At 33.5% G+C, this 25,627-nt stretch overlaps 1 protein-coding gene and 2 long non-coding RNA genes across 5 annotated transcripts; all 3 read right to left on the bottom strand.

Moving 5' to 3' along the window:
- Positions 1 to 4,540: 4,540 nt before the first annotated feature.
- Positions 4,541 to 5,904, bottom strand: LOC107962058 (uncharacterized). Its single transcript, XR_005928842.1, has 2 exons — positions 5,400 to 5,904; positions 4,541 to 5,281 (listed from the first exon to the last, which is right to left on the bottom strand). It is a non-coding gene; the product is annotated as an uncharacterized lncRNA (long non-coding RNA).
- Positions 5,905 to 6,595: 691 nt separating this feature from the next.
- On the bottom strand, positions 6,596 to 9,231 carry LOC107962057 (putative pentatricopeptide repeat-containing protein At1g10330). 2 transcript variants are annotated; one of them, XM_016898278.2, is made up of 2 exons: positions 7,624 to 9,231; positions 6,596 to 7,313 (listed from the first exon to the last, which is right to left on the bottom strand). In XM_016898278.2, exons 1-2 carry the CDS (start codon positions 8,948 to 8,950, stop codon positions 7,252 to 7,254), a joined length of 1,389 nt encoding a protein of 462 aa, XP_016753767.1. In that variant the 5' UTR covers positions 8,951 to 9,231; the 3' UTR covers positions 6,596 to 7,251. The 2 variants fall into 2 exon arrangements, with proteins under 2 accessions (XP_016753767.1, XP_016753768.1); XM_016898279.2 differs by lacking the exon at positions 6,596 to 7,313 and having other exon boundaries at positions 7,356 to 9,229.
- Positions 9,232 to 10,105: 874 nt separating this feature from the next.
- Positions 10,106 to 17,813, bottom strand: LOC121230712 (uncharacterized). 2 transcript variants are annotated; one of them, XR_005928841.1, is made up of 4 exons: positions 17,628 to 17,813; positions 11,044 to 11,146; positions 10,611 to 10,683; positions 10,106 to 10,487 (listed from the first exon to the last, which is right to left on the bottom strand). It is a non-coding gene; the product is annotated as an uncharacterized lncRNA (long non-coding RNA). The 2 variants fall into 2 exon arrangements; XR_005928840.1 differs by lacking the exon at positions 17,628 to 17,813 and having other exon boundaries at positions 11,044 to 12,210.
- Positions 17,814 to 25,627: the final 7,814 nt, after the last annotated feature.

Below are 25,627 nucleotides of genomic sequence, written 5' to 3'. Positions count from 1 at the left end.
TTATTTTCCAAATAAATTATATCTTTTGACAGAGTTTGTTCTTCAATTTTTAGCTCTTAAAGTTTCACTAAAGTGTTCATCGTTTTGCAAATAGAATTTACACTTTAACAAACTAAGGTCAAGAATAGCAAAAAAAATCGAATAGTTAAAAACTGGAACAACTTAATCCACCTAATCCAAAAACACAAGTACTATTTGAGTAAAAATAATTATTACTATAAACATCACGAGAAGTTAGTTTTTATGAAAATCTTTAAAAAAAATTTAATGGCTTGGATTAGTGGAATTGAATCGAAAAGTAAGGAAAGGATTGAGAGAAGTAGAGAGAGAATTTAATCTAAAGTTTGAATTGGGCATTTTGCTATTAATGCCTGGGTAAAACTACCATTTAAACCCCTCACATGTTTCTAAGTATTAGTTATTCACTTAACACATTTGACTTCCTCGTAAAATGGTTCATACCTCAATTTCTAAATTCTTAATTTCAACTAGTTTTATGACTTTTAATAATAGAAATTCAATTATACTTTAGTCATAAAATTAACTTGATTTCCCAATCACATGACTCAAATTCTTAATTTCAGGCACTTTGCGAAATTTCTGATAACGAAAATTTTTGGATCATTAGAATAAATTTATAATATAAAATAATTTTTTTAAATAAAAAATTATTTAATAATATTGAAAATTATAATTTTAATATTTCCAAAAGATAAATATAATAATTATTATAAATATAATAATATTTGGTTTGATTCAAATTGAATTCTATTTAAAAATCATGAGCTATGTTTTAAAAATTGATTTACACTTTTCAAAAGGGAAAAACAATTTCAAAATAAAAAATATTATTTTCAATTAATTAATAAGTTATTTTTTGTTGATGAAACTACTTTTCGCAAAAAAAAAACATAAGAATTTTTTTTTGAAGGGTAACAAGTAAAATATAATCAAAGTACAAACAAAAATATATGTCCAAGTAACACCAAGTATCAAACTATTACAAATAGATTGTCCGAGTAACCACAAAGTAGAATCATACCATTACATCACAAACGAACAAAGAATTGGTAAAATCCAAACTAGAGCGAACAAATTATATTAACTAGACTAAGAGCCACACATTGCAACCGTATATGATGGATTTGGAGACCCACGCATATAATTGGACATGGTAAATCTCAAACCTAGGTATTGAGCCAAGGCCTCATTGGCAAATGCTACAAAAGTTTTTGTAAATAATTTTTCATGAAATAAATACATCTAAAGTAAATCCATTCATTTGTGGTCTTAACTATACTCTTGTTGATATATTGTACAATAAGGAGGAAGACAAAGAGGAGGAACTGGCAGTGTTAAGGAGGCTGGTTCATCTAGTAAGGTGGAGAGCCAGAAAGAGACAAGAGGACAAGTTGAGAATTGGGGAGGGGGGCTAAGTTGAAAGAGTATTCTAAGGTTGCTAGAGAGGCTAAAAGATTCCTTTCTTATTGTTTGAGAGAGTATTGATAGTGAAGGTCCTCTTGTTTATTGATGTGGTGTGGCAGGCCATTATTGAGGGGTTGGCATCAAAAAGTACGTGCAGGACATGTAGGATGTGCAAGACGTGCACTGCGAGCTTCATTGTGTTATAACAATATGAGATTATTACTTTCAGATGGGGTTCAGTGGTCATTAGAGGCATGTTCACACTTGAGGAGTGTTCATATAAAAAAACGGGTGCTTGTCAAAAATACTTGCTAAGTGAGTGGATAGTTCCTGGAGACAGGTAGTTTAGGTTCTCGAAAAGGGAATGAATGGTCTAGGATGCATGCTACGATCGAGGGATCCAGGATAGCTAATCACTAAGGTGCCTGAGTGGAATCAAAGAGTTGACTATGGTTGCTTCTCAAATAGTCTATAATGCCGGCATGTGTTGAAGTCTAAAAAAGATATAAAAATTATATTTTCTTCCATGTAATTTCAAAGTAGGAAAAAAAAGTGAGGTTGGAGGTTTATCCAAATGTGACATGAAAAAAGTATGATGATTGCGTTAATTTAGTTGCTTGGGCCTACAAGTTAAATGGTGGGAAAGATAGGCCCTTCAAACTATCAAATTGGGCCATCCAGCTTGAAGAACTTGCTGGATTCAAAACGGACACATTGGATGCTCCATTTCTTTTTCTTTTTCACCTTTTTTTTAAATTTTCATTAAAAAAATTTAATTTTAGTTTTAGTTTTTTTTATTATTAAATTTGAGATTTAAACTTTATACTTTGATTTTTAACTGGTCATTTTATTTTTATAATGTTATTAATTTTAACTTATTCAGGTCAGAGGAGATGTTCAAGTAAAGCTCTCCGAATAATATCGATTCTAAGATCTAAACTTAATCTAAATATATGATGGAGTAGACCACTTCCACTTCTTTCAATCACTTGCTAGTAGTTAAAACAATGTTTTTAACTTTAGCCATATATCAAATTTTAATCAAGGGCTAGAAAGAGGTGTAATCCCTCTCTTTTTATAATATTACTAACTAATTTAAATAATTAATATCGCTCAATTTGGTGAAATTTTTGAATTAAATCGTGCTACTTTGAAATTCGATGGTAGTTTTTGTAGTAGTCTAAGGGGTTGGTTTAGGGTTTAGGATTAACTTTTTGACCTAAATACTATGTGGTTATATAATTTGAATGCTCTAAGAGTTTTAGAGGCTAATACATATCTTTCCATTTTATTAGGTTTGCGTCTTTTTTTTTTGAACATTATAAAACAATGGTCAAATTTTATTTTTGGCTCATAGACTATGCTAAAGGTAGATGTGAGCATGGGTCGGGCCACTTGGCTTGGCCCGAAGGCCCGTCTGATATGTGGGAGGGTTTGGACAAAAATATAGACACGAAAAATGGGCTTGGACAAAAAATAAAGCATGTTTAAAAACGGGCCGGGCCTCGGGTAAGGTATTTTTACCCCGGACCCTAATTCACTAAAGGACAAAAAAAATCTGATTTCTTTAGTATTATTCTTGTTTTTTTTTTCCTATTTTGCTACCATTTTACTATTATATTGTTATTGTTTGAATATTGTATAAAACTTATTTTTATTGTTAATTTTGTTATTATTTTAAAGACATTTGTTAATTTTGTTATTATTTTATAGACATTTGCTTGTTAAGCTGCATCTATTTTAGTATTATTTAAGTATACATATGTTTAAAAATTTATTTTTATTTTGATGTTTTTAGTATTTTTGATGTATTATATATATTTTAAAATTATATTAAAAATAATATAAAAATTAATATGGGTGGGCCTGATCGGGCCCGAGTTTTAGCATTTTTATCTGGATCTGGCTTGGGCAAAATTTTAGGCCCATTTTTCGGGCCAGGCCTAGCAAACAGTCTGAATTTTTAGTCAGGCCTGACCCGAACGCGGCCCGAACCTGACCCATGCTCACCTCTAGCTAAAGGTTGAGATTTAATGTATATAATTTAATTTTTAACATAATTTGGCCCTTCTTCTTTAATAATATCATTAGTAAATCTAAATAGTTTTGACTATTTCAATCAAAATGTTAATGTCAATTTTTCTTAAGAATATCATTCCAACAAAAAAATTTATTTTATCACGATGAGTTTGAATAAATATTTTTTAAGAAAAGAAAATTCCTAATTACTATTTTCAGCATTATTTTTATTGTTACATGACTATTAAGTGATTTTTTTTTAATTTCAAAAAATCATACTAAAGAATTTAATAAAATAATTTTAATAGTAATAATAACTTGATCTGATTTTCTAAAGTAAATATATTAAATTTTTTGAAAATAAAAATAAAGGGATTAAATTCACATATTTTAACCTTAAATTTTTTACTTTTGTAATTTAAAATAAATAAATAAATAACAAACCCAAAACAAAACATCAACAATAAGTCATATTAGTTAATTATTAAAAGGCCAACTCGTAGTGCTTGGGATGGATATATATATATATAAGAAATTTATTACGTAAAATAATATTTATTTTCAATAATTATATTTTATGAAAATTAAAATGTGAAATTGTATTTTCCTTATTTTATTATTGAATAATTTTTAAATAAAATATAAATTTAATTAAGAAGTCGAAATTGACCGTTTACTCCCCATCTATCTTTTCCTAAAAAATGCAAAAAAAAAAAATAATTGTTAAAAGATTGCAAAAAGAAGGTTTATTTATTTATTTATTATAATTATAATTAAAAATAATATATGTTGATTAAATTAGACCATCGAAATTTTTTTGAATTTGTTAAATTACTACTTTTAAAAAATAAACATATTTTCCTTAAAAAAAGTAAATAAACATATTTAATAATAATTATATATATAAATGGATGTTGGAAATGAATATTGGAAATCGTTATTTATGAGAATAACTCAAAGTTTAATAATAAATTTAGGGTTAAAATATGTTTTAAGTTTTTGTACTATTTTCTAATATTAAAATTTTAAAATTTTAAAATTAAAATTTAATATTAATATTGATAAATTTATTTTATTAAATTAAATAGAAGTCATATAAAAAATAATATTATAATAAACTTAAATTTAATAGAATAATTTTAACAATTTAATATTTTTAAATAAAAATAAATAAAAAAGACTAAACTCCTTGATGAGTCTTATTCAGCCATTGACCATGACCATTATCATCATGAAGAAGATGATGTAAGAGCAATGGATGATAGGATTCAGAAAATGTCAAGAATCTCGAGGATGGAACGGTTGCAGAGGGGACAACTCCCTCGATTCAACCACACTTCCCTCGAACACACCCTGCAAAAAGTGTGCCCACATGGGATAAAAGCCGCACCTTTCTTCCTCCCCATGCACACGCAGCATATCCTATCACTCCCCATTTCCATCCTCCTCCCTTTTTCTTCCTCCTCCTCACCTCCGCCGCCGTCGGCCTCCTCCAACAGCCTCATCAACGATACCCTTAGCGGAGTCCCTGGTGTTCTCCCCCACCCACATTACTTGTCGGCGACCCCGATGCCCGATAATGTCGCTCGGCTGCTAAAGCAGCGGCTAGGTTCATGCCTGTCGGAACCGGATCCGGGTTGACGCAACCTGGATCCGCTGCTGCTACTCGTTCTTCCTCTTCTTCTATTTCAGCTTCATCTTCGTCTCTGAGGCTCATGGTCGTTGACCCGAATCCCCATTTAGACCCACCACAACAACCCATCACTTTAAATCCCAGCCGTTCTTTGAAACTCCTCCTCCTCCTTTCCCCTTCCATTGTTCTTCCTTCCCTCTCTCCCTGCAATATCACACTAAGTTAACTTGGCAAAGAAAACCCAGAAAGCAACTAGCTAGAATAATGGTAAAGCAAGTCCCATGAGTTCATTACTTGAAACAAACAATTAAGGGAATCTTACCTCTTTCCCTTGATTTGCACTTGTGAAAATGACTGAACCAAACTAAATGAGTTGTTGAAAAAAAGGAAGTGCCTTTTGTAGAGTTTATTGAGAAAGGCTTTCCCTTTCAAGTTTTCATAAGGACGAACAAAGACAAAACAGAAGAAGAAGAAGAAGAAGAAGAAGAAGAAGAAGATAAACAAACAAACAAATAAAGGGTGTAAATAAGGAAGGGGTTTGGACTTTTGGGGTTCCTTATTGATGGAGCAAAGCACAGCCACTTTGAGGGTGTTTTAATATAAGTTTGGATTTGTTATTAGTTTTAATGGGTAGCCATAGGGTTTTCATTTCTTTTTTAAAAAATAAAACACCTTTCTTGTTCTATATATTTAATGAAAATTCCCAAACTTAAGAATTATAGTACTATTATTATTAGGACTAAATTAAACAAAAAACAAAATGATTAATACGTAAGAACTTCATGCATACAAGTAAGTGGCATGTGATTCTTAATATTTGTATTATGTTAATGGTGAATAAAAAAAATATTCTCTTCAATAATTAATTTGCTTACGTTATCCCAACAAACAAGGAAAAGTGAAATATTTATAAAACGAAAACCCAATCATAATGCATTAATTATATATGTGGATAGAAATATGTATTACCATATATGCATCAGCATGGTTGCTTCATTTAATTGTGTCATTAAAGCCAAAGCCTTAAAAGGCTCAACTTAATTTGCGTGAGCTGTGCAAAAAGTTAGGTCCAAATGAGCTGTGCTGCTTCAGTGGTCCTTCTTTCCGGTGAGATTCGAAGCTTATCATTAACCAAAACATTGATTAGAATTTTTGTTATAAATTTCAATTTCTTGTCCCCATTTCTCAAATCTCTACACACAATTCACCTAAGGCATTTGAAAAAAAAAATTGATAATTCATGTTGTATCACATTTTTTTTTTATTGTCAGAATTGTTTTAAGGTGTTTGATAGGTTAATAAATTATATTATATAAAAAATTTAAAACAAGTTGATATTGATGCTGTGTTATGTTTGAATTTTTTTTTATTCCATTTCTGTGTTATATATATAATTAGTGATACGAGTAAATTTGTCATTAATTCAATTTATTAATAATAAAAATATTCATACTTTATAAAGAAAATTGTATTATTAAAAAATTACAGATAATAAAATTTAAATACAAGCCTCAACAATTGTATTTTACTATTCCTTTATAAATATATTTGTTACATTTCTCAAGCAAATGGTAGCCATAATCTATTGTCTTTGGTAGGTAATACTATTATGAAGGTCTATGTCCTAGGAATCAAAGTGCATTTTATTCTATTTACTTAAAAAATGAGTAAATTAATCTATGTACAATAAATCAAAGAGCAAACAAATCTTTTTGTTAAAAAGATCATCCATTTCTACCATAAAAAAGTTGGTGTGATTGATGGAATTTCTATATAGTTACACATAACAATGCCATGTGTACCTCATGTTAACACAATTTTTAATAGTAAAAATGGATAAAATTTTTAACAAAAAGAGTAATTTACTTTTTAATCTAAAATATAATGATTAGATTACTCAATTTTTTAAATAAAACCAAATCTTTTAAAGAATCCAAATAATAAACTTACCAGGTAGAGCCATCCTACAGGTCTGTCAAAGGAAGCATAAGTCAATTAAAACAAACAATTATTGGTCCATCAAATTCAAATCAACAACGTAGCTAGCCTCCATATGTACGCCACTAAAACAAAAGGCATCTCTATTTTCCCTTTCCCTCACCAAAAATCCTACCTCAGATTTGGCCCACAACCAGAGACTAATGGAATTTTAAATACCCTCATGCTGCACACGTTCAGTCAGTCCATTTCGCCAAAAGTAAAAGGGTCCCCTCAATCCCAATTTTTGTGTTCTTCCCTTCACATGACAAATACATATATCGAGTCAAGACAGGCTAAAGAAAAAAAGTCAAGCAAGCATGAATTTCATTTGTCTTTCATATGTAAATCTCATCATGCTGATGTGTTTGCATCATAAGAGAGTTAACTCTTTGTCTAGGGGAATATTTGATTGTTCAATCTAAGAATGAATTCTCTAATATTTTGATTGGCATTTACCATCGATATTGCTGCTGCAGAATGCATGTGATTAGTTAAAGAATAGAGACTGCTTCCACAGGATTTTTACACGGAATCAATGAAGCTATAAGCAGGAACTTTCCTGATACCTGCTTCTACCATGGCTTTCCTCAAGTCAGCTGCACGATCCCATCTCTCCTTGTCGGCATTTATGGTAGACAACGCTAAATATGGTCCGCAATGTCGTGGCTGCAACTCAAGCAACCTTCTCCCCACTTCATTTCCAAGTTCAATGGCACCATGAATCTTACAAGCACCTAAAAGAGCCCCCAAAACCGAAGCATCAGGTTGAAATGGCATAGTGTTGACAAACTCAGTCGCTTGAGTCAAAAGGCCTGCTCTGCCTAAAAGGTCTACCATACACCCGTAGTGTTCCATTATTGGCACAATGCCATATTGGCACCACATTGATTGAAAGAATTGTGAACCCAACTGCACTCTCTTAGTGCGAGCACATGCTGTAAGAACAGCAACAAATGTGACCTCATTCGGACACATTCCGTCCACTTTCATCTTCTCAAACAAGTCCAAAGCCTCCTTTTCTCTACCATTACATGCAAAAGAAGAGATCATTGCATTCCAAGTACAAACCTCTCTATTAAAAACTCTAAAGGCAAAGTCTAAATGACCTCTTTTTCCATAAAAATCAATCAATGCCGTGCCCATGAAAACAGTCATAACGCCCTCGTTTCTGAAAATATGCCCATGTATCTGCCTCCCTTGGTAAAACCCCCTTTGCTCTTCTAAATTAGCACAACAAGAGAGCACGTTAACATAAGTAGCCTCACTCGGTTTAACCGAAAACTCTATCATTTTCTCAAAAACCCAAATAGCCTTTGCAAACTGTTTGCTCCTTACGAAACCATTAATAACACTTGTCCAAGACACCACATCCTTTTCACTCATGCGGTCAAAGAAGAAAAGAGCAGAACCCATATCACCATTTCTCCCAAAAGCATCAAGCATCACATTACACGCGACGATGCACGGGTTAAGAATTTTTTCGAACACTTTACGCACATTACTTAGGCTACCGAGTTTGGCATACAAACCAAGCAAAGATGTTTGCACGAAGGAGTCAGTCAAGACGCCACGCTTTAGTGCTTGGGCATGGAGGGGTGAGCAAGAGAGCGAGGCTAAGGATTGGGAGGTAGAGGCGGCTTTGAAAAGGGAAGTGAAAGTGTGGCCATTGGGGGGTGCCTGATGATGAAGCATGAAGGTGAAGAGTGTAAGGGAACAATGTGGGATTATGTTGAGATAAGCCCTTATTAAGGTGTTGTAAAGGAGGGTTGGTTTCCATTTGGAAGCAGTATTGAAGAGGAGAGCGGTGGTGATTAGCAGGGAATGGATTTGCTTGATTTGGTTTGGACGTTCGAGGAAACGTTGAAGGTGTTGCAGCAGATACTCAGAGTTCATGTGGCTTATTCGGGTTTCAGTGATGGCCCTTTCAGCTTTCTTCTATATCATGGGCCTCATTATGGGGAGGCCTATATCCAATTTTCTATTATCAAGGCAAAAGAAATTTAGGGCGTTCATAGTAATTTTATTGAAGCCATTAGAAAAAAAAACTTGCATAAAATAGAAGAATCACTATACTGAGAAATTAAGAGCTCATGATGGAACATAGGATCACCGCAATGGTACAAGACTCGCCTAAAAGCATCCTCTTCCAATGTCCTTTGATACCTTTCTGATACAGATTCTCACATATTTATATGCGAGTAAAAAATAGAAGAATTGGAGTTAATGCTGACATCTATAGAAAATTACAATTCTAACAAACCGTAAATACTAACTTTACTCGATCTCTTCGCTTCATGTTAATAGCTAATTTAATATCATATCATTCACCAAACCAACCTTTATTCTATTGATGGCAGTAAAAAACTAATTAAAAATTCAATAAAGGCAATTGCACCTATCAATTAATAGTATAACTATAATTAGTATAGATATCGTTCCCATGAAGACTAAAAGTACTAGTACTTGCGTCTTTTTATTATTTAACCGACAAATTAGAGTGATTGATTAAAAACTAAAATTAACTAAAGGACACGACAAATAAAAAATCAGGAAAATAATCGAGTAAACAACCAAGAAGCGAAACAATACTCAGAAAAGAATTCACCTAGACTTCATTTGTCATTATCAATCTAAATTACGCAGTTTCTTTACTTTGTATCTTGATCCGTAGAAATACATAAATTATGCTAATATATTTCTTTAAGACTAAGAGCAACTGATTCTAGGTTGATTAATTGAAATTTTTTTCTAACTAAAACCCCTATTATCTCATTAATTCTATCTATGAATCCCCCTATTAGATTTGACTCTAATCCGATAGATTGATGTCGTCCTATTTCTAGGATTGTATTTGTATGCAACTCCACTCAATTATGCTAAATCTACTTTTAAACATTGTCTATTCCTCCTCTGATTTAAGTACAACAAAATGGATTAATAGAACATAAATCAAAAGACAGAATTCATCATAGGGTTCATCTCCCCTAGGTATTTAGAAAGTTAGTTCATAATTGCAAATAAAAATATCTCAAAGACAATATAGCCATAAGAAATAAATAAACTCATAATAAACTTTAAAGAAATCAAAAGGAGATCTTCAGTCTTGATGGAAATCTATTTCAGAGTCGACTTCAATAGTATTTTCTGAGTTGTTTTCTTAAATATTCTATGACGGTTTACTCCCATCTTCTTATGTTTGTCATATATAGGTCTTGGAATGCTCGAAAAACCTAAAAATTATGTTTTTCCACGCGTTTGGAGTGAAATTTACAATCTTGACACGGCCTGGAATATGGCCGTGTGGCAGCTCGTGTGGTTCACACGACCGTGTGTCTAGCCCCTGTGGAATGACCCAGCTCGTGTGGCTCCTGAAAGTTGCTTCGATATTTCAATTTTTTGACTTTCGCTCCTTTTGTTCCCAAATACTCTCCTAAGTATAGAAACATGAATTTAAAGGATGAAACATAAAATTCACCATTTTAAATAGAATAAACATCCAAAAATACATTATGTATGATGCTAAAATATGTTACTTTTAGCATTTATCATTTACCCTTTTCTTTTGCAACTTGCCTTTGGATTAATGTTGCAACAGGCTTCCATGAACACCAACATGTCAACTTCACCTAAATAGTGGGCAAAAGTATCACCATTAAACTGATTTCGATCTCGTAAAAAATTGATTGAACATCACAATTAATTGAACATCACACTCTTTGAAAGATGACTACTAATCTCTCCATTTAATTTAGCTGTGAATCCAACTAGAATTGTGCCCTTAAGCTTTTGATCCCTACATTAGCATAATAAACCTCATAGATAGTAATAATGTCCATACCCTTTTTACAAAAAGAAAAACTGCATTGTTGCAAAATAATCATATGATCAAATCTTAATGTTTCTCACAAAAGAAAAACAATATTTATAATATATATAAAATACTAAAGATATTATTTTAAAATTTAAACAAAGAAAGAAAACCTTACCTACATGTATACCCTTTAGGCATAATCCAACCATATTTTCACAAGTATTTGGAGAAGCCTTGTAATTTGGAGCTTTGTTACACGTCTTTCAAAAACATGTTCCCTACCAAGTATGATTAATAATCTCAAATAGGAACTTTTACTTGTTAGACATTTAAATAGTAAGCTTTATGAAAAAGAGAGATGGTTAAATAATTGAATATTTAAAAGAATGAAATAAATAATTATTTTTTAAAGACACCATGGCAATGAGTGAGCAAGCAACTTCTTGTATAAACTAAAGAGCAGCTATATTTGATTATAGCAAGAGAATCATTTCTCTCCAATAATGCAATTTGTTGAAGTTACTTAACATCCCAAATAGAGAAGAAGTTCCCCATGTTGCCAAAAAAAGAGAGAAAAGCAACCTCATATCTTCAACTTGATAAATTAAGGAAAAATGGAAATAAGTAGATAATTATTATATCACCGAAATCTTTTAAAATACCTGAAACAAAAAAAAAGTCAAATTGAAATGCAAAAAAAGAAAGGAATGAATAATTACTGATAACTTTTCAGAGCATAAAAAATAATGGTTTTGCTGGTAATTGGCTAGTGCTGGAGCGGATTGAACTTCTTTAACAGTTTCAGTAGTTAAGAGAATTGTCGTTCACTAATAATTTTTGTTGTAGTGGATGAAAGAGCAGGGGATAAATCTTACCAGTAATGTTGTCGATGAGAAAAAAAAAATTTGCGAAAAAGGAGAGATGTTTTCTCAAGAAGGTGGGAAAGTTAAGGCCTGTAAAATGCTTTATGGAAAAGGATTTTTTATCGACCACTAGTGCTGAGAAGCGTTGCTAGCTAGCAACAAGCACTGGGTTGGGATTAGCAATGAAGAAGAAAGGGGAATAGGGTTTTTCTTCATTAAGGATGTGAAAAGGAGAAACATCAAAAAATGTCTTATGAAATAAAAAGGACAAGACATTTTTTTAAAAAAAGCCCTCATTTTCCGTGTTTTGGAGAATGATTTATGGTGGGAATTCATATTTCACCAAACAAATATAGGAAAATAATAAAAATGTTTTCCATAAAATTTTTTCTGAGTAAATAAATGGACCCTTAATCAATTAAAATGTGATTTTAATATTTAATTTTATTTTGTCATATGTTATTTGTTTTTTAATTTTTTTAAATATAATTTATGTGCATATGTTAAATTTTCAATTAGTTTATAGAGTTAAAATTTTTTATTAGCACTACACCAAATAATTATCTTATTATATTAATATATTATTTGTTAAATATTAATATTTTTGTTATTATTACATCATAATTAGTAAAATACTAATAAGTTATTATGTCTATTTTATAGTATAGTAAATTTTTTCAATACAAATACACAAGATGAGGAAAAGACAACAGTATTAAGTCTACTCGGAGTAAGAAGATCAACTAAACCAGAACGGTATCTTGGGCTCCCTAATATGGTGGGAAGAAAGAAGAGGGCATCATTTCAAGCTTTGAAGGACAAATTTAAACAACGAATTGATAGCTGGAGCATAAGACATATTTTTCAAGAAGGAAAAGAAGTTTTCATAAAAGGCTCTACTCTAATCCTTTCCAACTTATACTATGGCTTGCTCTCTACTTCCTAAGTCTCTATGTGCTGAATTGGAGGGCATCATGGCTAAGTTTTGATGGCAAAGAGGTCATGACAAAAAAGGCATTCATTGGTGTGCTTGGAAAGAACTATGCTCATTAAACAAAGATGGTGGTATTGGTTTTCGAAATCTTGCAAAATTTAATATAGCGTTATTAGCAAAGTAGGGTTGGCTTCTTTTTAATTATCCAAATTCATTATTAGCCCGTGTTTTGAAGGAAAAATATTATCCTAATTCAGATTTCTAATTGCTTGGTTAGAGAATTTACCTTCGCTTACCTGGAAGAGTACCTGGGCAGCAAAAGGGCTTCTGGAGAAAGGTTTATGCTGGAGGGTTGGTAGAGATGATCATATTTCCGTTTGTGAAGATTTGTGGATTTTAGGAAATGAAGTAGATAGATTACAGAATCAAGACAACAATGAAAACATTAAGTTAGTTTTATATTTAATTGAGGCCACTAATAGGACTTGGAAAACAGATGTTGTTATGAATACCTTTCGTATGGATGTAGCAAAAAAAAATCATGCAGATTCCACTGGTGGAGACAACTCATGACGATTTTCAAGTATGGAGAGTTGAATTGTCCAGTGATTTCTCAGTCAAGAGTGCCTATAAACTATTACAAGAGACTAATTTATATCCTAGTAGTTATATTATACAAGCCGAAACAAAAACTTTCTATAGGAAACTACAGAAATTACACATCCCCTCAAAAGTTACAATAACAGTATGAAGAATCTCTTGGAACTTTATTCTGTCCCTTTTAAACCTCAAACATAAGAAAGTAGTGGTGGATGCTCAATGCCCTCGGTATCGTCAAAATGAGGAAGACAGTAGCCATATTTTTCAATAGTGTCTTACAACAACGGAGGTTTGGAATCACTCAAATCTTTCATGGGTACTAAATAATAATACTCAAAATATGTGGGAATGGCTTACCTGGGTCTTCTGTCAAGGGACTAATGAATAGATTCAGTTTTTCCGTTGTAGACTCTAGTTAATCTGGTTTAATAGGATCTGTTTATTATATGAAAAAGAAATGTGATAGGAAGAGAAATAGCGAAGCAAATCTGAAGTTATATCTCTAAGTTGGATGGAATAAAAGAGGAAAAACTCACCCTTCAGTCCGATTCAGGCATTTAACAGGATAATCGAAGAGCAAAGGTCATAGTTCATTTTGACGCAGCTTTTGACCAACAATATTCCAAATCGGTTTCGGGCTTGATTGTACGAAATTAGAAGGGGGAGATCTTAGCATCAAATGTAACACCCCTACCAGTATTCCGAGCCTAGAATAGGGTACGAGGCATTACCGAACTTAATATGATCAATCATGTAAAAATCAGCTATAAAATTTCTTCTAAATTAAAAACTTTCATACATATGTTTAACGTCCTTTATATGGGCCTATGGGACCCAAAACATACATTCAGGGTGGTTCGGGATCAAACCGTAAACATATGAAACTTTTGCAACACTTAGAAAATTTTCACACTTTGGAGAGTCACATGCCCGTGTTTTCAACCCGTGTAACTCTCTGTTTATAACTTCATCACCCTTGTTAGTCGTACACTTCATATAAATAACAAGAAACGTGTATGGCTCATTTCTCATTAAATTTCTCATATATATATATACACAATTTCACGTTATGTAATCATACAACATATGTCAGCCATAGCTCTGTAATCTAAATATATTTTATAACAACTTATCTTGATTTCATACTGTTTCATATTTAAGCTTAAATAACCAAAGTATTTGAAATATCATCTTTATGCAAATAGTACACATGAGGTATATAATTCCATAATTATGAATAAACACATTTATCAAACATTTTCCATATTCATATACCAATGTCTCATGTCTCCATATATCAATAACTGTCATTTTCATGAGTTCCGAGTTCAATTTCATAATTATTTGTCTCGTGTTCAATTTATTCAATGTCGAAACTTTATTCATTAATACGTTTGAATTATCAATACATATGGACAGTAAATTCAAGATGAACAATTATATAATCACAAATGAATTCATTTATCAACCAAGTTCTATACTCGTATCTTATGAACTCGTACTTCCTATATCACATAATTCCATGTAACACTTACCAAACTTTGTCAAATTAGTGAACGTCTTACGGAATTGAGTACTTCGTTTGCTCGATGTCATAGTTCAACTATGGTCTTACACATCTTCATTTATCGATGTCATAGCCCAGCTATGGTCTTACACGAATCACATATCTCAATGATGTCATATCCCAGATATGGTCTTATACAGTAGCATATATCATACCGATGTCATATCCCAGATATGGTATTATACGGAAATCACTTGTCACTTGTAGCCGAACCTACCACTATTCACTGATCAGGTAGCTGAAGCTACCATTTTTCAATGATGAGGTAGTCGGAGCTACCATTTTTCACTGATCAGGTAGCAGAAGCTACCACTTTTCACTGATCAGGTAGCAAAAGCTACCACTTTTCACTGATCAGGTAGCCGAAACTACCACTTTTCACTTGTCATTTGTCCTTGATCAGATAAGTGTAGCCGAAGCTATTACTTATCACTTTCACTTATCCTTGATCAGATAAGTGTAGCCGAAGCTATTACTTATCACTTGTTGCTAAGGTCCAACTATGGTCTTTTCCTTCAATTCATCTTGTCACTGAACTGAAATGCTCAATTTGATCATTTATTCAATTTTCATGCTTTTACATTATTCACGATTTTATCATCAATACATATGAAATAACACATCATGAAATTCATAAAATTAACAAATAATCACTAAAATTTAGCCATATAAACTCACAAGTACAAATTTTGTATTATAACGATAATCATAATTTCATAATAAATATTCCACATAAAACATTATATCATTTCTAATCCAACACTTATCGATTATAATCGGGCATGTGTTTAATTTATACACGAGTCATTCATATATTTTTCCTCCTCCTCCTCTCCATCCACATCCTTGGTATAAATAACACACTTTTAAGTAACCTTATCCATAATTTTCACTAATTACTTATGTGAATATTCAGACTATCCACCCGTGTCGTAGTCACTAAATTATTTATATCTGGAACTAAAAAACTCAAAATTAAGATCCTATAATTTTTACATGAAAATAGACTCATATATCTTCTTACCATAAAAATTTCATAATTTTTGGTTGGGCCAATTAATACAGTTTATTCATTGAAGTCTCCCCTGTTCTGCTGTCTGACAGTTCCAACCCTTCTTCACTAAAATTTAATTATCTTCTCGTACAGGATTCGAATGATGTTTCCGTTTGTTTTTCTTGAAAATAGACTCATTCAGGATTCTAAACATATAAATTTACGCCCATAATTATTTTTATCCAATTTTTTATGATTTTACAAAGTCAGAACAAGGGAACCCAAAATCATCCTGACATTGTCTCACAAAATTTATCATATCTCATGATTTACAATTCCATTGCTTACATCATTTCTTCTATAAGAAACTAAACTCAATAAGCTTTAATTTCATATTTCATTCATCCTCTAATTCCATTTCTACAAATTTTGGTGATTTTTCAAAGTTAGACTACTGCTGCTGTCCAAAACAGTTTTAGTGCAAAATGTTGATTTCCATTTTGCCCCAAAGTTCACAATTCATACAATTCGGTCCTTGCTCAATTAACCCCTCAATTAAGATAATTTTATCAATTAATACTTTTCCTAGACATTATAAGTTATTTCATAACTATTGAAATTCATAATTTCTACATACAACTCTAACTTCAAACTCTTTTACAATTAGGCCCCAAACATTCACTTTCTATTCAATTCTTTCAATAAAATCAGCATATAAACAATATAAAGCTCTAATTCCTTGCCAAATCATCATATAATTCTAGCACATATTCATAGCAATTTTCAATTTCTTTCATAGAATCAAAAACTAATGAATTTAACAAGTGGACCTAGTTGTAAAAGTCACAAAAACACAAAAAATTCAAGAATAATCAAGAATTGAACTTACCTGAAGTAAAAATATGAAAAAAAATCTTAAGGGAGCTCTTTTATGGTGTTTTTTCTGATGATAATGCAGAAAAATAAAGAGAAATCTAGATAATTCCACTTTAGTCCTAGCTTTATTAAGTAAATTTTACAATTTTCCAATTTTGCCCTTAATTCTCCTTATTTTCTTGCTGATTTCATGCCATTTCCGTCCAGCCCAAAGAGAACTTGGGTCTATTTTCCTTTTAAACCCTCTTTCTTTTATCATTTAAGCTATTTAATCATTTCCCACAATTTTGCATTTAATACAATTTAGTCCTTTTTGTTCAATTAACTATCAGAACTTTAAAATTTCTTGACGAAACTTTAATACTGACTTATTAACACTCCATATATATTTATAAAAGTATTTATGGCTCGATTTAAAATTCTCGAGGTCTCGATACCTCGTTTTGGATTCTAATTATTTTAATATTTATTTTTAGTACACTATTCACTACTTCAAAATTTTTCCTAACTTCACATTTAACTTATACTCACTAAATTAATAATATTTCCGACTCATTTTTCTGATTTAGTGATCTCGAATCACTGTTCCGACACCACTGAAAATTAGGCTGTTACATCAAAGATGGTAATTCACTTCGATATAGCAACTCCGTTCACAGCAGAGGTACATGTAGGGTTACAAGAAGTGAAATTAGGAATTTTTATAGGTTTTAACAAAATGGAAGTAGTGGGAGATTCAAGAACTGTTATCAAGAAATGCCAAAGTACTGATATTGATAAATCGGTGATTGGAGCAATTATCAGAGACATTTAAAGTAAAAAGGACAAATTTGAAGAGATAAAGTTCCATTTTATCCTAAAAGTAGAGAATACATATGCCCATGTTATTGTGAAGGAGGCTCTAAAGAGGAGAGAAAGCTATTACCTGATGGGAGGAATTCCGGAATTTGTTCGTCAAGCTCTGGAGAATTTTTGGCCAATGCATCCGGATTGAAAGAAAGGGAAGATAAAAACCTTTGGAAAGAGGTAGCAGAAAAATTAAAAGCCATTTTTGAAAATTGCTATCATTAAAGGCTAGGTCGGTGATGTGAAAAGACAAAGTCTATTGGTATCCAACTGTCGATTTGATTGGTATAGGATAAGATTTGATTTCTTGTTTTGTTTTAGTTTGAATAGGACGATATGGGCCAGTTCTGAAAGTTTTAGGCCGGCTCTTTTTTAGTAGGCTTTTGGCTTTAGTTATTCTTTCAATAGGTCTTTTACTAATAGACTTTAGTCCAGTACTGTTTTATGTTTTAATTATTTTAATTAATAAATTCCAGTCAAATCCTTTATTCAAAAAAAAAATATAGTAAATTATTCTTGTTAGTTCAAAAGGTTCTCTAACTTGTGTTTTTATATATTATAAATAAATTTTATTTTTATTCTTAAATTTTTATAATTTTATCTTAATTATTATTAATTTATGTTTTTCAGTTATAAAGTCAATTGAATTAAAAATAGAAAATTCAGGGGATTTTACAAGGAAAATCCTTTTTTTTTCTAAAATTACAAAAATAGGCCGACTTTTTAATTATTTACCAGATTAGACCATTTTCCCCAAAATCGAGTCCACGTCAACGCGACTTAATTGTCCACGTCAGCAAAACGCTCCCCCAAAAAAGCGTTTTTGCTCGTTTTTTCAATTAGTTATTTTAGGGTTTATGGTTAGTGGTTTAGGGTTTATGGTTAGTGGTTTAGGGTTTATGGTTAATTCATAAAATTAACTATTAATTTTAAATACTAAATGCTAAATTAGAGTTTAGGGTTTATGGTTAGTTAATTAAATTAGGGTTATTCGATTAAATGAGCGTTAATTGATTAATTTAGGGTTAATTGATACATAATGGTTTACACATACTATTTTAATATTAGAAAAATAATTCGATTACTTCAGCGTTTCGATTAATCATTTGATTAAATGAGCGTTAATTGATTAATTTAGGTTAATTGAGTAGATGTTTCTGAACAAATAGTGTCAAAAACGCTTCAAGCAGGATGCACTGTCAGCAAAATTTTGGAAAAAAGCTCCCACGTGGTCGCGCTTTTGCTACAATAGTTCGTAGAAAATTAATTCTGAGTAGACGTTTCTGAACAAATAGTGTCAAAAACGCTTCAAGCAGGATGCACTGTCAGCAAAATTTCGAAAAAAAGCTCTTACGTGGACGCGCTTTTGCTACAGTAGTTCGTAGAAAAATAATTCTGAGTAGACGTTTCTGAACAAATAGTGTCAAAAACGCTTCAAGCAGGATGCACTGTCAGCAAAATTTCGGAAAAAATCTCCCATGTGGACGCGCTTTTGCTATAGTAGTTCGTAGAAAAATAATTCTGAGTAGACGTTTCTAAACAAATAGTGTCAAAAACGCTTCAAGCAGGATGAACTGTCAGCAAGATTTCGGAAAAAAGCTCCCACGTGGACGTGCTTTTGCTACAGTAGTTCGTAGAAAAATAATTCTGAGTAGACGTTTCTGAACAAATAGTGTCAAAAACGCTTCAAGCAGGATGCACTATCAGTAAAATTTCGGAAAAAAGCTCCCACGTGGACGCGCTTTTGCTATTGTAGTTTGTAGAAAAATAATTCTGAGTAGACGTTTCTGAACAAATAGTGTAAAAATGCTTCAAGCAGGATGCACTGTCAGCAAAATTTCAGAAAAAAGCTCCCACGTGGACGCGCTTTTGCTACAGTAGTTCGTAGAAAAACTGAGGCTATAAATGAGCCAAATTTTATTCTCAGGTTGCATAACTTACAGCAAAAAAAATTGAGAGACAAAGAAGAATAGAAATCTAAGATGAGTGAACGTATTAGTGCTGTTATTTACTATGATGGTAAGGTCTGTAACACCGAGAACGGTGTTGTTTTTTTATCGGAGAACACAGCGAGACTGGTTTTTAACCAGAACATAGATTTGACAGAACTTCGTAAAAGAATTAGGTGCAAAATCTTTAGAACGATGCCAATGAAAGTTTTGTGTATTAAGTATCAATTTTATGCTTCTGTTGATCCGGTGACATACGACTCATTCGACATCAAAGGTGCTCGGAGCTTGGAGGCAATGGTGCAGACTCATCTCGATAGTGGATCACCCTATCTTGAGTTATATGTACAATTTTCATCGGCAAATGAAGTGTTTGGAACTTCAATATTTACTACTGGTGGAGAGGAATACATGACCTCTGCTTGGCACTCCGTTAGTGGGTGGCAAAACACCGAAGCGCCCGTATTTGGTAGCAGTATGGAACACCCGACCCCTGCACGACACTCCGTTAGTGGATGGGATATGCACCTCAGTGGGTCGATGTTTGATGCTGGAAATACGTACTAGAGAATGACATCAACTTCAAGTGGTTGGCAATCCACATCTGATTGGAGACGTTGTGAAACGTCCACAAGGAGGGATGATGTACTCCCCACGACGTCTATCGGTGAGGGGACCTCGTACGTTGCACATGATGATCGGTAAAATGATGAGTTCGATGTGGATCCACCTCGAGAGGCTGGCCCCGATGGTGTAGAAATTACATTATTTTCTGAACTAGAGACTGTTCCAACCATACCTGAAGATGTCGAAGGGGGTTCAGATGATGAAGAAAAAGATGCGCGATTCAAGACGTACTCGCCTCCAGCCCACATGCATAATATCGATTTATCTCAAGATGATGCGTTGGAGTTTCCAGATCTACCACATAGAAGGCGTGATCGTACAAGTTCCTTATTGGATTCAGGTGAATTGGAAGTTGGTAAAGAATTTTCAATTAAAGATAGTTTTCTTGGTACATTAAAACAACATAGCATCACGAACGGGGTTAACTACAATGTGATCAAGTTTAAACCCGATAAGTTTGAGGCCAAGTGTGCAGTGCAAGATGGTACATGTTCATGGAAGATCATGACTTTATTGAGGAAAAGGACAGGCTTGTGGGAGATAAAAAAGTACAAAGGTCTATATACATGTGCTGCTGGTACAGTACCACTAACTGTTTAGGGTTTTTTAATAGTACTATTATTGTGTACTGTTGATATTTTTAACCTACTTCATTGACAGGTGTTTCGGGAGATCATCCCAAGATGAATTCAGAAATGATAGCTACCTTAATACTACCGACAGTGAAGGCGGATCCTAGAATTACAGTGCTTGTCATAATTGCCAATATTCGTAGACAGTTGAGGTACACACCCTCTTATCGCAAGGCTTGGGTAGCTAAGCAGAAGGCGTTAGAAAAGCTATATGGTGGGTGAGACGCTTCATATAACAAACTCTGGCAGTGGTGTCAGGTGCTGGAGAAATATGTCCCAGGTTGCATAACAGACCTTCAAACCGAACCTGCGTACTACAACGACCAATTTCTCCGTGGATGCCAAGTATTTAAGCATCTATTTTGGAGCTTTAAGCAATGCTGAGATGCATTTCCATATTGTAAGCCGTTGGTACAAATTGACGGTACCTTTATGTACGGTAGATATACCGATCGGCTATTGCTAGCTGTGGCACAGGATGGCAGTGAGAGAATCCTTCCAATTGCGTTTACAATAACACCAGGGGAGTCAGCTGATGATTGGGATTTCTTTCTTTCTAGGCTAAGGAGGCATGTTTGTCCCCAACCTAATATCTGTGTCATATCAGATCGGGGCACCGGAATACTAGCCGCAGTTGCACGACAAGGAATCATGTGGCATCACACACACCATCGGTATTGCCTAAGGCACATTGCGTCCAACTACCACGGCCAATTTCATTCTACAACTGAAAAACGACAAGTAACCAACATGGGTATGTAATATCTATTAATATAATTTTGTTTGTAATACTGAATTTATTTTAACTGGAAATGTGGTATGTAATTTTCGCTATCAACTTATATTGGTAGGGTATGAGATAAGTAAGGATCATTTTCATGAAATGTTGGCGATTTTGCGTTCGGATAATGAAGAAGGAGCAAACTACCTGTGTAATATACCTTTCGAACAGTGGACACAAGCATACGACGGCGGCCTACGATATGGTCATATGACCTCAAACCTGGCCGAATGTATAAATTCTGTTCTGAAAGGAACACGCCATTTACCAATAACATCAGTTGTTCGAGAAACATATTTTCGTTTAGCGGCACTATTCCTGAAATGAGCAGCAAGTTATACAGGCCAAATCCAAGGAGGACATGTATGGTGCGCAAAGGTATTGCAAGAAATTAACAAGGCGAAGGCGCGGGTGAACACAATGCACACAGTGTGTCACGATCGAGACAATCTATGGTTTCGTGTGACAGAGTTTGACAGACCGCAGGAAGGTATTATTGGCGGGCAATATCGTGTACATTTGAGAAATAGAACTTGCGACTGTGGGAGGTTTGACGCACTTCGTTATCCATGCAGTCATGTAATTACAGCTTGTTAGAATCTGCGTATAGATCCTATGAGATACGTCGATGAAGTGTACAGAATACAAACCATGTACAACGTGTGGAGACATGTATTCCCACCTGTCCTAGATGAACGTAAGTGGCCGCCTGTATCGCTTGCTCTGTTTAAGCTGTTACCGGATAGAGAATTGCGTCGCAAACCAAAGGGTCGACCTTGCTCGACTAGAATACGTACCGATATGGATATCCGAGAAACAGCCAATCAACAGAAATTATGCGGATACTGTAGGAACCCAGGACATACAAGTAGATCATGTCCTAATCGAAATAGTTGATAGTTGTCATAAAAAATTATGTTGTATTATTTATATTTTATTAAATGAAATGTATCAAACTTTTACTTTTATTTTACAGGGTTGCCCCTAAAGTTTTACTTTTATTCAATTTAGTCTTTTATTGGAATATATCAAACTTTTATTCTATCAAACGAAACAATACCTTCTATTTTAATAAAAATATAGTAATTTATTTTATTTTACGTAATAACTATGTCGTTCAAATACAAGTAAGACATCGAGACATGACTGAGACGTAATTAATTAGCTTAAATATTACCCTCAATTTTTGTTGGAATACATATATTGATGGATTATAGTTATTAGTTATATATTTAGAATTTTTTATGAATATTTTATAATATTTATGATTTTTTAAAAATTTTGAAAAAAAATTATTTTATTAATTTTGTATAATTATATATATATTTTAATTATCTATAAGAATGACGGAATTCATCAAATTGATAAATATGTAAACCTTCAAGGTTAGCATTTATGAATGATAATTTTTTTTTACCATCCTCCTTTTCTTCACAAATATGATGTTTATCATTCAATCAATTATTTTTGTTCGATTTTATTGAGATAAAAAAATAAGATTAATGTAGGGTTGGTGAGAGAGGTCAAATGAGGTAAATATAGAAATAGTTTTTTAAGACATATATAATCAAATAAAGAAAATATAAATAAAAGTAAAAATTAAACAATATAAAAAGTTTGTACAATTGGGTTTTTAAGACATATAATTTACAATTGCCTTATTCAAAAGAAATTTTATTTTATTCAAATTAAACAATATAAAAAGTTTGTACACATATATTAAAAAAATTCAATGTCCGTGGCGGTCAGAATCAGTGCCACACGGGGGTCGTCAACGAGTCCGTGTTGGATTCCTCATTGGTTCGGCTTCCGGTGGCGGTTGTGGTTCATCCAGCAGGGGATCTGGTTGAGGGTGTTGAGAGCTTGACCCACCTTGATAGAATAATGACGGCGGTGGTGTTTGCATCACCCATGGAGGAGGTGTTTGAACCCCGTAAGGTGATTGGGATTGGTAGAAAGAAGAGCCCCTCGATGGTGTCTCCTGCGATCCCTCATGCTACGACGGCCTATAGATTGGCGGTTGACTCGAAGTAATCGGGAACGGAGATGAACCGGGCCATGGATTCCAACCTGCCATAGGACTAGGAAAAGGAAACATAAAAGGGTTAGGATACATATAAGGGATAGGATACGTACCTGGCATAGGACTAGGAAAAGGCTGTGATGTGGGTGTCGTCTGTTGAGCTGTTGGGCCCGGTGATTGTGGCAGCACTGTTGATGGGCTTGCTGATTGTATGGGCACTGTTGATGGGCCTGTTGATTGTGTGGGCGCTGTTGATGGGGCGCTGTTGATGGGCCTACGTCGTCATCCCTTCTTCTTAGATTTAAAGGGCTCCGTCGTTCCCTTTGAACACGAATTTGTCGTCGCCTCTCCTCTTCCGACAATAAATATGGCTTGCCATGGATCCTAAACCATGGCATGTATTCTGGTACGCATGCTAACTCTGGAACAATAATCGGTTCCCGAGTAGGTATATAATCATACCGATTTTCCCATATTTCGATATAGCCTGACCAGTATCTCGGCCAATCCATATTCAATAGCTGTAAGTCGACTTTATGCTCTTCATCAAACACCTCGGGTGCCACGGGAATCGGTTGTCAAAATCCAAATTGTCGCAATACTCTGTCTGATTGGTACATCTCGACCGTAGCATAGTTCACCAATGGGACCTTCACATGCCAAGCGTTCGGATTTTGAATGTATTCATCCGGAATTACTGCTCGAATTGCCGGATCGTCGTATGGTGTCCATTCAAACTATATGAACATGATAAAAATATTACTTATATACATAATACTAAATACTAAATACTAAATATGAAACGACTATTTTATTAATTATATATAATTTATTTAATACTTACTTGTGTATCCGATCGCTGGTCTAATAGAAGCCGTATGTCTTCGAGAGAGTTGGGTATTCCGACATAACTCGCCGAACGGTTCCACCTAATTAAATAATTTTTTAGCATACAACAATTATAAACTAAATCTACGTAATAATTGTAAAATATAATATAAAATTTACCTCGTTATTAGTGGAAATGTATATGGATGGTCCATTCGAGGACGTAAAAATGGAAAGCGAAACTGTGCCCATGATTGCAGTAGTGATAGACAACCTCCTATTTTGGCTTTGTTCGGTAGCATCGCACCGCACCGCACATTTCCTTGTACAACTTTGCCAACACGGCAGACCCCCAACTCAATTCGCCGGCTGCTCTAAAATCTACGAGTTTCAACAGCCATCTCAGATGTACAAGGTTTCGTGACAAGTCTGGCATCAGATAACCTCCAATAATCTCGAGAATGTATGCCCGAGCATATTGTATTCTTTCGAGTTCTGTCGAATCATTATCCGGCTCCGGGAATGTGTCTTGTAACCAGCCCATCTGGATCCGACCTCCGTTAATATAATCCGGTATAGCACCCAAAAGGTCGTAGCATACGGCGCTCCAATCACTAGATGATGCGGATCCGGTGACTGCGTACCCATCCACCGCCAATCCTAATTGCAAATGCACGTCTTGCAGAGTGATAGTACATTCTTTGCATGGAAGATGAAAAGTATGCGTCTCGGGTCTCCACCTCTCTATCAACGCACTGATTAGTTTCGGGTCCAACTTGTACCCCCGGCCTATCGTGGCCACGTGCTAGAATCTCGCTTCCCGCAAGTAATTCTCGATCAAAGGCGATGGAGGATTAGGCATATTACGAATGTAACATTCTAACACCCGATCTACAGACTATTATAAAAAATTATAAAACAAAAATTAATTAAAATTGCATAAATTAATTAATGCAAACATCATAACTGAAAATTAAATTAAAAAAATTAAATTTGCATAAATAAATTAAATATCACTTACCATTTTCATTTGCTCAACGGAGATGTGCTTATTATCAAGACGGATTAGTTCTCTGGCCATTGCTAGCACGATGGTATTTTTTTAATTTAAAAAAATTAAATTCAAAAAAATTTTAGACAGAGAAATTTGGTAAAATTTTGATGGAATTGTAAGAAATTTTCACTAAAAATTGATAGATTTTTTAAGGGAATATTGAAAGAAAATCGAGATTAAACAAA

The sequence above is a fragment of the Gossypium hirsutum genome, chromosome A06, assembly GCF_007990345.1.
Source record: "Gossypium hirsutum isolate 1008001.06 chromosome A06, Gossypium_hirsutum_v2.1, whole genome shotgun sequence".
NCBI classification, from domain to species: domain Eukaryota; kingdom Viridiplantae; phylum Streptophyta; class Magnoliopsida; order Malvales; family Malvaceae; genus Gossypium; species Gossypium hirsutum.
The sequence above is the reverse complement of the archived record's forward strand: the minus strand, read 5'-3'. Positions and strand labels throughout refer to the sequence as shown.